Below are 11,687 nucleotides of genomic sequence, written 5' to 3' on the forward strand. Positions count from 1 at the left end.
GTGTGCCAGATATTTGCAAACACCCTTTTCCAAGTTTACACCGCCACCGCTATGAGGAAGACAGAATTCCACTTTTGCAAATAAGGAAACTGAAGCTCAGCGAGGTCAAGTGGCAGGCGCAAGGTCACATCGCTAGAAAGTGGCAGTGAATGAACGATCTAACGGAGCGACTGAAGGCGCGTGACCGGCCCGCCGGGCACTGGTTCGTGGAGCGTGGCGGGTACCGGCGGTGCACAGCGCCCGCGGCCCGCTCCCGGCAAGCTGGCCCCACGCTGGCCCCGGCACCCGCTGCACACAGGAGCGCAGGCTCCCAGAGGCGGGGCCGGGCTCTGCCCCCACCCTGCGAGGCGCCCCGCCCCCGCCCCCGCCCCGCCCCCAGCCCGCCCCGCCCGGGACCGCAGACGGCGCCCGGCGGCGGCGCGAACGGCAGTGAGGAGCGTTACTCGGAGCTTGCTGTTCACCGCGACTTCTCGCGCAGGGCCCGGCCGTACTAGGACCCGCGGCCTGGGCGACGCTGGAGGATGCGGACGCGGAGGCGGCCTGGGGTAGCGGCGGCGGGAGACCTGGCGCTCTGCGGGTAGGAGCTCGCCAGCTCGGCGGGCGCGGAAACTTGGGCCGAGTTTGCGGGCGGCGCGTGGGGAAGGGGCGGATGGCGCTGCTCCAGGGCGCCCCTACCGGCCGGCCTGGGGACGGAGCGCGCCGCGTCTGGGCCGAGGGGCTGCAGCTTCTGGCTGCCGCCGGCCCTCCGCGACCGGGCTGCGGGGCAGGGGTGGCGACGCTGCTCCGACTTTCCCTGGACTTCGAGGCTCCCGGGGCCTGCTAGCGCCCTGGATCTCCGGCGGAGGCCAGGCGCCCAATCTGGCCAGAAGGAACTCAGGCCGAGCCCTCGGGCCTCCCGCAGGGCCCTGCTCAAGTGGATTGCCGGGGGAGGGCGTTGGGGGGAGGTAGGGGACAAGGGGGCACTGGAGGGCTGGGCCTGGGGGCGGCGGGCGCTGAGGCGCCGCGGGGCCCTGGACGCGCCCTGCTGGGATGGGACGGCCCTGCGGTTTTTTCGCCACCTCTTGACTCACCCGTCTGGCCTCAGCCCAGGCTGGCGGGATCGCCCTGAGGCGGAGGCTGCCCGGACCCTGCGGCCGGGCCGCCCCTGCTCCGGGACCTCCAGCCGGTCTGCGGGCGTCGGTGTGGGGCTGGGTGCGCGGGCCTGCCTGCATGCACACGTGTGCCCGGGGCCAGAGCGAGGGGAGAGCGCAGTTCTGGAATGGCGTGTGTGCAGATGTGGGCCATGCACGTACGTGCAGGCACGGGTTTGCATGCGTGGCGGCGGCCTGTGTGTCAGCCTGCTGGATGCACGTGCGTCTCGGCGCTGCCGGGAGGGGCTTGGGGACACCCGGAAGCCCGCCAGGTCGGGCGCGGCGGCAGCCTCAAAGCTAAGTCGGCTGTGGGCCCTAGGCACCAGAATTATGCTCAGGGCGGCTAGGGCAAAGGGGATAGAGACTGATCCCTTTCGCTTTCCCCTCCACTGGAGAATTTGGGCTGCCCCAGGTTGGATTGTAGCGTCTGGAGAGTCCGGAGCCTCAGGTAGGGAAGGTGGGAGATGGGAGAACATTCGGCGAGGCCCGGTTCAGCCCTCCAGGAGAATCCACATGCTGGCCAGAGTTGGGCAGGAATCTCGCTCTTCATCCTGATGTTTACCATCGGCCATCCCTAGGCACCTAGAAGCTGAAAGTGGGAACAGAGAGCTGTTTCCTTTCCCACTGTGTAAGGCAGTGGTAGTGCTGCGGTGGTGGGCTCTTCTCTGGAACCCTGGCCTGGGTGCTGGCTGAGTGACATTGGAGCTTGGCAGAGGATCAACAGAGCTACCTCTCAAAGATGACCTGAGCCTGCTTCCTGGGCACCTGCCCTGTCCGAGAGCTTGCTTGCTTTAGTATGGGTCTGGGAAGGAGGCACCTACATTTTGGCAACTGTCTTGAGTGGAGGAGGAGTCTCCCTTGAGGGAGTGTATCCTGGGCTTTCCACCTCCTCCTGGCAGGAGATAAGGTCATTCCCACGTCCCTAAGAGTTCTGTCTTGGCTCCCTGAAGCCACCACCCCTCCCACGAAGACTCTTGAGGGTCCCAGGTGGTCTCCTGTCTATTGGCTGGGTCCCAGTTAAGGGCCTCAAGAAGTCTCCAGGGCAGAGGGTATTCCTTGGGCTGAGGCCCAGGAGAGAGGGACTCCTGGGGTTGGGGGTGGGGACCCAGCAGACCCCAAGGAGCGTGTGGGGGAGGTGAGACCGAAGTCAACACTTAACCCAGAGTGTCCCAAGGGTAGGGTGGGCAGGGTCCATACCCCAAAACCCTACAATTCCTTCTCACAGCATTGCTGTGGAGTGAGATGGGGGCTTTCACCCCTCGATAGCAGGTTTCTATCATAGGACACTGTTGTTGGGACTGTCACCTGTGTCCTAATGGCTCCTCCATGTCTTCTCTAGGCTGGCCTGAGATGTGGGGTTCTGTCCAGATGAACCACCTTGCTTTCTGAGTCTGCCTTGGTGTGGGAGTGGGCATTGGCCCCACACTAGGCTTGCCCTTCCTAGCCCCAAAACGTGCTGGTCTAACTCAGCCTGTGGCTGTCATTGGCTCCAACTTGAAGAAGCAAGGAGAGGGCTGGTCCTTGCTTGCCGGTGTCACTGAAACCTGTGACACTTTGCCTTAGTCATAGCAAGATTGAGCTGGGTGGTCCTTTCTAAGCCACTGAGAGCTTCCAGGAGCAGGGTGCTGGCTGGGGGAGGTAGAGGCAAGTCAGTGTGGCCCCAGCAGAAGGGCTTCAGATGAGCCCCTCATGGGTTACTGGGTGCCTCCTGCCCCGAGGGACCTCAGTTCCCATCCTTCCTTGGTCTTGTCTTAGAGCTTAGTCTTTCTGAAGCATGTAGTTTTTCCATCAATACAATGGGAGTAGTGGCTAAGTAGCACTCTGTGGCCCCTGGGGCCTCCCTCCCTGGACTCCCCTCCCCTCCCCTCCCCTCCCCTCCCCTCCTTTTTTTTAGATGGAGTCTCTCTCTATCGCCCAGGCTGGAAGTACAGTAGCACAATCTTGGCTCACTGCAACCTCTGCCTCCTGAGTTCACGCAATTCTCCTGCCTCAGCCTTCTGTGTAGCTGGGACTACAGGCATGCACAACCATGCCCGGCTAATTTTTTTGTGTTTTTAGTAGAGACAGCGTTTCACCATGTTGGTCAGGTTGGTCTTGAACTCCTGACCTCAAATGATCCACCCACCTCAGCCTCCCAAAGTGCTCAGATTACAGGTGTGAGCCACCGCACCCAGCCACCTCCCTGGACTTTCACACATGCCCTTGAGGCTATCTTGCCCCTGCATGTGCCATCTGCAGCTTGGGGGTAGGGGTGGATCCAGGCTCCTCATGCTCTGGGACGTTCCTGCTGGTGCTGTAGCACCATCTGCTGGGCTGCCCTGACTCTCCTGCAGAGGAGGAGGAGTGGGGCGAGAGGAGTGTGGCTTGTACAGGCTGATGTTCCCAGTTACCTCTCCTAGGGGACTGCTCTCCAGAGCCAAGTCCAGTATCTCAGCATTGGCTTTGGGCCTAGGGACCTGGGCTGGAGACTCGACTCTGCCATTTTGACAAGATCAGCAGGTCAGAGGAGTGTCACAGGAAATCTGTGAATTTGTAGACAATACTCAGATTCCATGTTTTGGCTGCAGTGGGCGTCACTATGGCATCTTGGAATAGGACCCCGTGGTGGGAGGCAGGAGGCCTGCTTCTCGTTGTGTCTATTTCATTGGTGATTTTGGGATAAATGGGTCTTCTCATCTGTATATGAGGGGGTGGGGGGCAGGGTATGCCAAGTGACCCTCAGGCCCAGTGCCCCTGCAAATTCTGAAATCCCAAGAAGGAGGGGGTCTTGGGAGTTGTATGGAGGAAAATCGAACAGAAGGGGCTCCTGGAGTAGGGGTGGGTGGAGGTTCTGTGTAGAATAATTCATTAAACAAAGGGTTCTGCAGCTTAAAATATACAGGTTGGGGTCAGGTGCAGTGGGTGGTTCATGCCTGTGATCTCAGCATTTTGGGAGGCCAAGGTGGGAGGATCACTTCAGTACAGGAATTCAAGACCAGCCTGTGGGCAACACAGTAAAATCCTGTTTCTACAAAAAATACTAAAATTAGTCAGGCGTGGTGGCAGGTGCCTGTGGTCCCAGCTCCTTGGAAGTTGGGAGAATCACTTGAGCCCAGGAGGCTGAGACTGTGGTGAGCCAAGTTCATGTCATTGCACTCCAGCCTGGGCAACAGAGTGAGACCCTGCCTCAAAAGAATACAGACACGAATTGGAAAGCTCTGCCCTGTGGCTCATGCACTCACAGTCTTTTTTTTTTTTTTTTGAGACGGAGTCTTGCTCTGTTGCCCAGGCTGGACTGCAGTGGCCGGATCTCAGCTCACTGCAAGCTCCGCCTCCCGGGTTTACGCCATTCTCCTGCCTCAGCCTCCCGAGCAGCTGGGACTACAGGCGCCCGCCACCTCGCCCGGCTAGATTTTTGTATTTTTTAGTAGAGACGGGGTTTCACCGTGTTAGTCAGGATGGTCTCGATCTCCTGACCTCGTGATCCGCCTGTCTCGGCCTCCCAAAGTGCTGGGATTACAGGCTTGAGCCACCGCGCCCGGCCGCACTCACAGTCTTAACTGAGCATCAATTAAGTGCCAGGTTCTTAGGTGTAGCAGTGAGCTGATGAGAGCAGCAGCCGTCTGCTGCTTTGCCTGTAGCCTGTTTTCCTGACAGCCCCTGCCTTTCTCTCTCTGTCCCAGGTCAGAAGTTGAGTAGCAGGGGCCCAGGAGGGCTCGAAACCTTCACAGCGATGGCAGAGAAGCGACCCGTGAGAACCCTGGGGCCTGTGATGTATGGCAAACTGCCCCGCTTAGAGACAGACTCGGGGCCTGAGCACAGCCTGCCCCACTCTGTTGGTAACCAGGACCCCTGCACCTACAAGGGGTCCTACTTCTCCTGCCCCATGGCGGGTACTCCCAAGGCCGAGTCTGAGCAGTTGGCGTCCTGGACCCCATACCCACCCTTGTATTCTACCAGTATGGCAGGACCCCCACTTCGGACGGACAACCTGCTGACCAACTGCCTGTTCTACCGCTCGCCAGCAGAAGGCTCTGAGAAGATGCAGGACTCCAGCCCTGTTGAGCTCCTGCCTTTCAGTCCCCAGGGTCACTCCTACCCAGGTCCGCCGCTGGCAGCGCCCAAACCTGTCTACCGCAACCCTCTGTGCTATGGACTCTCAACTTGCCTGGGGGAAGGAGCGGTGAAGAGGCCACTGGATGTTGACTGGACTCTGGTGACTGGGCCCCTGTTGCCCTCAGCTGACCCACCCTGCTCTCTGGCCCCAGCTCCTAGCAAGGGTCAGACCCTGGATGGCACCTTCTTGCGGGGGGTGCCAGCTGGGGGGTCCAGTAAAGACTCCTCAGGGAGCTTCTCCCCATGCCAGCCCTTCCTGGAGAAGTATCAGACCATCCACAGCACGGGCTTCCTGGCCTCCAGGTACACAGGTCCTTATCCTAGGAACTCCAAGCAAGTAATGTCCGAGGGGCCAAGTCCTTGGACCCAGCTGGCCCAGCCCCTGGGGCCACCCTGTCAGGACACCGGGCCCACCCACTACCCTCCATCCCACCCTCCACAGGCTCTGCCTTGCCCTCCAGCCTGTCGCCACCCAGAGAAGCAGGGTAGGTACAGCCCAGCACTTCCCCTGCAGCCTCTGGGGGGCCACAAGGGGACCGGGTACCAGGCTGGTGGGCTGGGCAGCCCCTACCTGAGGCAGCAGGCAGCCCAGACACCTTACATTCCCCCGCTGGGGCTGGACACGTACCCCTACCCCTCTGCCCCTCTCCCAGCACCCTCTCCAGGCCTCAAGCTGGAGCCGCCTCTTGCTCCACGGTGCCCATTGGACTTTGCCCCCCAGACACTGAGTTTTCCTTATGCCCGGGATGACCTTTCTCTCTATGGAGCATCCCCTGGGCTTGGAGGGACGCCACCTTCCCAGAACAATATGCGGGCTGTGCCACAGCCTGGTGCCTTCCAGAGGGCATGCCAGCCTTTGCCAGCGAGCCAGCCCTGCTCAGAGCCTGTGAGGCCTGCACAGGAAGCCGAAGAGAAGACCTGGCTGCCCAGCTGCAGGAAAGAGCAGCTCCAGCCCCGGCTCAGTGAGCACTCTGGGCCGCCCATCGTCATCCGAGACAGTCCAATTCCCTGTACCCCCCCAGCACTGCCCCCCTGTGCCCGGGAGTGCCAGTCTTTTCCACAGAAGGAGGGTGCAAGGCCACCCAGCTCTCCACCAATGCCTGTCATTGACAATGTCTTCAGCCTGGCTCCCTACCGTGACTATCTGGATGTGCCGGCACCCGAGGCCACAACTGAGCCTGACTCTGCCACAGCTGAGCCTGACTCAACTCCGGCCACCAATGAATTTCAGGACAAAGGCTGCAGGGGGACCCCACCCGCCCAGGAGGGCCCGTCAGGGAGTAAGCCCCTAAGGGGCTCACTTAAAGAGGAGGTAGCCCTGGATTTGAGTGTGAGGAAGCCCACAGCAGAGGCCTCGCACATCAAGGCTCCCAGTCCTGTGGAGCATGCCAAGCCCACTGCAGCCATGGACGTGCCGGATGTGGGCAACATGGTGTCAGATCTGCCAGGCCTGAAAAAGATAGACACAGAAGCACCAGGCTTGCCTGGGGTGCCAGTGACCGCAGATGCTATGCCAAGTACCAACTTCCACAGCTCTGTGGCCTTCATGTTCCGAAAGTTCAAGATCCTCCGTCCAGCACCTTTGCCTGCAGCTGTGGTCCCGTCCACACCCAACTCAGCTCCTGCTCCCACACAGCCTGCGCCCACCCCCACATCTGGGCCCATTGGACTGCGGATTCTCGCTCAACAGCCCTTGTCCGTGACCTGCTTCAGCCTGGCACTGCCCAGCTCTCCAGCCGTAGCGGTGGCCTCCCCTGCCCCTGCTCCAGCTCCATCCCCTGCTCCGGCTCCAGCTCAGGCTCCAGCGTCAGCCCGGGATCCAGCTCCAGCTCCAGTTGCAGGCCCTGCTCCGGCATCTACTTCAGCCCCAGGGGACTCCCCGGAGCAGCACTTTACAGGACTACACGCGTCCCTGTGTGATGCTATTTCTGGCTCCGTGGCCCACTCTCCTCCAGAGAAGCTTCGCGAGTGGCTAGAGACGGCTGGGCCCTGGGGCCAGGCTGCGTGGCAGGACTGCCAGGGTGTGCAGGGGCTGCTGACCAAGCTACTGTCCCAGCTGCAGCGCTTCGATCGCACCCACCGGTGCCCCTTCCCCCATGTGGTGCGAGCTGGTGCCATCTTCGTGCCCATCCACCTGGTGAAGGAACGGCTCTTTCCTCGGCTGCCACCCGCTTCTGTGGACCATGTGCTGCAGGAGCATCGTGTGGAGCTGCGGCCCACCACGCTGTCGGAGGAGCGGGCACTGCGGGAGCTCGCCCTGCCGGGCTGCACCTCGCGCATGCTGAAGTTACTGGCGCTGCGCCAGCTGCCTGACATTTACCCCGACCTTCTCGGCCTGCAGTGGCGTGACTGTGTACGCCGCCAGCTGGGTGAGCATGGGGCAGCCCCAGTGGCCACCGGAGCTGTGTGAGCAAGTGACAGGTGTGTGTGAGTGCGTCACAGCTGGGGCTGCGTGATTCCAAGGACTCCTGCCTGGGTAGGGGGCTCTAGGGTGGGCTCTAGGTACCCCCACCCCTTGACCCTCCAGACATCAGTGAGCACCTTCATAGCCTCCTTTGTAGTCTTCTGAACATGCCGGCTGCTCTGTCCCCATGGAAACTCCTCAGTCTCCCCTGGTGCTGCACCTTCTTGGATTCCCTCCTCTGCCTGTGCCTTCTCCAGCTTTGGTGCAGTGTTTCCAGTGCTCTGGTTAGGCCCTGTTTTCTAGCTGAGATCATTTCCCCGATCTCCAGCCTCCCCTTTCTGAACTCTAGCCCTAAATAACCCACTGCGTGCTGGGCCTCTGCCCCTGGGTCTCCCACAGTGAACTCATCCCAAATCACACTCCCGAGCCTTCCCCTCGGCTCACTTCCCACCCTCAGTTCTCTTCCATGTCGGTGAATGGCACCCCCTTTCACAAAGCTCCTCATGCCTGGTGAGGGCCACAGTTGCCTTTATGAATGCGTAGTTTTGCAGTCCTCGCTGGCCCTTCCATACACAGAAGTGTGCCCATAAATCGCATTGTTTTGTGGTTTGCTTTTCCTCTACTAAACGATGTCTCGTGCCTACTGTTCTCCAGCTTGTTTTCTTTTTATGTTCTGGAGGACCACACAACTGCCGAAGTGTTGTGTGGTGTGTATGATCACGCTTCTTCAGCTAGAGATCTGGTGATGGGACCAAGTGGATTCTGTCCTTGTCCCTCCTGCATCAGTACACCTGGGATCGCAGCCTGAGGCCCCTCTAGTTTTCCTCTCCCTGCTGCCTCCACCCTCTCCCATTTCCACTGCCCAGCCTCTTCCCTGTAGAAACTGTTCCTAGTTCCATCCCCATAGTGGCAGCCTTGTCCTGGGCCCTTACCTGGTTAGGATGGGGAAGGGCCTGAGGCAGTGAGGTGGCAGATGAGATGAGCTTAGGAGCTGGCTGACCAAAATCCCTGATCCCTGAATACCTACAAAATTGGAGCAGATGCCTTAATGGGATGCAAAGGAAATCCAGACTCAGGCAGTCTGTTACTGATTGAGGGTCCTGAATCTCTCAGGGCTTGGCTGCCTAGCTCAGTCCTCTTCCCATATAGTTGGGCTGTCTGGGGCCCAGAGAGGGTCAGGTCCGTTTCTCCTGGGCTGCCTGATTGGCAGTAGAGTCTGGGCACTCCGCATAGTCCGCGGCTGCTTTGACTGGAGCTTGCAAGAATCGGGGGCCTGGGAAGGAAGTGACTGAGACCAGGCTTCCGGTCTCTGGCTGAATTTTGTTGCCCCTGTCCTCACTCCCTCCCCGCTTGGGGGCCGCCTTTCTGTGTGTGCCCCCAGACAGTTATCCCTGCTTTCCTTTCTTGTGGGTTCCTATGCTCCCCCAGCATGGCTGTTAGGGCAGTCCCTACCTGGGCTCGGCCTCGGGCTTGGGCTTGGGTTCTGGGGCTGGTATGGCAGAAACATGATGGCTGTCTTACATGGCATGGTCCTCTGACGAGTTATGTTCCCATGACTCAGTTTTCCATCTGGACAATGGGTATTGGACCAGGCCAATGGTTCCTGACCTGCTTAGCCCCTTTGCTGTCATCCTTGTACCCAAACAGCCTCTCCTGAGCAGTACCCTCATCAGATGGAGTTTCTGGTGTCACCAGGGGAGAAGCACATCTTTTTGGCTTGGATGGTCTGGCCAGTGGGCATGTGTGGGGAAGAGTTGTGATGCCAGCCTGACTTGGGGTAGAGCAGAACCACTGTTTGGATGGCTTTGGAGGCCAGGAGGTGGGACCTGAGGGTATGGGGTCTGCAGGCTGACTATGTGTTCGTTTTCCAGGTGACTTTGACACTGAGGCTGGAGCTGTGTCCTCCTCAGAGCCCACTTTGGCCAGAGATGAGCCAGAGAGCCTAGCCCTGGCTCGGAAGTCACCGGCCCCCAAGGTCAGGAAGCCAGGGAGGAAGCCACCAACCCCTGGCCCGGAGAAAGCAGAGGCAGCTGCTGGGGAAGAGTCCTGTGCTGCCTCCCCTACCCCTGCTGCCTGTGCCAGCCCACCTGGCCCCACACTGAAGGCCCGCTTCCGCAGTCTGCTGGAGACCGCCTGGCTCAATGGCCTGGCTCTGCCCACATGGGGCCACAAGTCATCAAGACCAGACCGGCCTTCACCCTGCCCACAGCTACTGGACAGCCAGAGCCATCACCTGTAGCACTGGTTGCCAGTGCTGTGTGTATAGTGATCACTCTCCACCCTTCCCTTGTGCCTGCCCAGCTGCCCCAGGGCCAGGAGTGGGTGCTGGGGCTGGGGCTGCTCCCTTGGAGGGGTTCCAGCTCTGACCCTGGGGCCCACCTAGGGTGGGCTGAGAGCCCCTGAGCTTTTAACACGAGAGTCTTTATTGGATGGGACTACTTCCTATTTCTTGCCTAGAGAACACACATGGGCTTTGGAGCCCGACAGACCTGGGGTTGAATCCCGGCTCGTGTTCTTGCTGCAGGACCTGGGCGAGAAACTTCACCTCTGCTGAGCCCTCGTTCCCCATGTGTAAAATGGGACAACACAACCTACCTCACAGGGTTGTCGTGGGGATGCTGCCTGACACATACCCTGTCCATACCCTGTCATGATTTGCTCTCTGCTTCTTCCCTGGGACAGGGCCTAGAATTGGAGGCAGAGAACCTTCCTATAGAAAGTCTTCATGTGTCCTAGGACTTGGCTGTCATAGAGTGGTACCTTAGACAGTGGGTGTGACTCACTTTGAGGAGTCACCCTCCAGCATTTGGGGTTGGGTTGGCCCCACTCCAGGCTGGAGCTCCCTGAGGGAGCCTGCACTCCCTGCTCCCAGTCCCCGCTGTTGGTGCAGGGATGCAGCCTGGAGCTGGTGTCCTTGTTCTGGGCCTGCTGCTGCCACCCCAGGAGGCCCCAGGCCTGTCCTGAATTGACATCAGTGCTTCAAACTGCCTCCCCCACTCCTGGCATTATCCCAGGAAACTTACGTTTTCTAGAAGCTAAGCAGCTGCTGGGACTCAGGGACTGATGCAGGTGGGCTGAGTGGCAGCTCAGTCCTAGAAGGTCTGAAGATCTGGACTGAGGATCCTGCTGCTCCCCAAGCTAGAGCCCATCAGCCAGGCCTGCTGTGAGCCACCTGCCTGCGGAGTGCTGAGCTGAACCAAAGGCTGGCAAGCTCTGGGCCTTATTTAAGGGATTGTGATGGGCCCTGGAGGCAGCCCATTAAAGTATCTGGCTTGTTTTTGGAAGTGGGGCCTGGCCGTGTGTTTGGGGATGGTGGGTTTCGTGTTCCGTCACTGTGTGCCTAGCCCTTTGCTTGCAGGCTGCTCTCCCTGCTCCCAGTCCAGAAGGTGCTGGGTGGCTCCTGCACCATTGTGCAGATGGCTGTGGCTCTGTGGACCCCTTTCACGTACATACTTGCTTGCTCTGGGAAAGCCCTCTCTCCTGAGGCCCTGTGGGTCCTGGTGGTGGTTGGTCTGTGGGCTACTGCCTGGTGAGAAATGCTGGTTATTAGACCCCAGCACGTGCCCCTCTCCCAGGGCCAAGCATGTCTTTCATGGTCTGGGTAGAACTGTCAAGACCTCCCCATGGCTGGTGACCATGCAACCCACTGACCTTAGCTTGCGGGATGGGGGGTGGTGCGCTGGGCCCACCCTCTAGAGACCCCGCCCCTGCCAGGCTCTGTTCCCCCAGAGGCTTGTTCTCAGGGCAGCTAGGGTGGCTTCCTGGGGCTGTCTTCCCACTCCCCCTGGGCCAGGGGCCAGTCCACTGGAGCTTGCTGGACCTGTGCGGCATCCTGGTGGTGGTCATTGGACCCAGCTGCCCTGTCCCTCTTCTGCCAGCCTGGCCTTAACACTAGGCTGGGATTTGGAGTGGCAACTGCCATTGTCCCCTTACACTTCGTATAGGCCCACAAAGAGCTAGTGGGCTGGGAAGGGATAGGTAACCACAACACGTTGTGGCCACTGCAATGACAACCTGGGTGGAGGGTCCATGGGTCCCAGAAGAGGTGGTACCTGAAT

General features: G+C 60.0%; 1 protein-coding gene across 2 annotated transcripts; it reads left to right on the forward strand.

Moving 5' to 3' along the window:
* Positions 1-399: 399 nt before the first annotated feature.
* C7H15orf39 (chromosome 7 C15orf39 homolog) lies at positions 400-10,913 on the forward strand. Of its 2 annotated transcripts, none has more exons than XM_045395814.2 (3): positions 400-577; positions 4,793-7,594; positions 9,501-10,913. In XM_045395814.2, the coding sequence occupies exons 2-3, from the start codon at positions 4,843-4,845 to the stop codon at positions 9,866-9,868; spliced, it is 3,120 nt and encodes a 1,039-aa protein (XP_045251749.2). In that variant the 5' UTR covers positions 400-577; positions 4,793-4,842; the 3' UTR covers positions 9,869-10,913. The 2 variants fall into 2 exon arrangements, with proteins under 2 accessions (XP_045251749.2, XP_073852498.1); XM_073996397.1 differs by lacking the exon at positions 400-577 and adding an exon at positions 686-944.
* The last annotated feature ends 774 nt before the right edge of the window (positions 10,914-11,687 follow it).

Source organism: Macaca fascicularis, chromosome 7 (genome assembly GCF_037993035.2).
Source record: "Macaca fascicularis isolate 582-1 chromosome 7, T2T-MFA8v1.1".
NCBI lineage: Eukaryota > Metazoa > Chordata > Mammalia > Primates > Cercopithecidae > Macaca > Macaca fascicularis.

Coding starts and splice junctions, on each gene's coding strand:
- C7H15orf39 (XM_045395814.2), top strand. CDS start 4,843: ATGGCAGAGAAGCGACCCGTGAGAACCCTGGGGCCTGTGATGTATGGC. Junction 7,595..9,500: donor CTGTGTACGCCGCCAGCTGG/GTGAGCATGGGG, acceptor TTCGTTTTCCAG/GTGACTTTGACACTGAGGCT.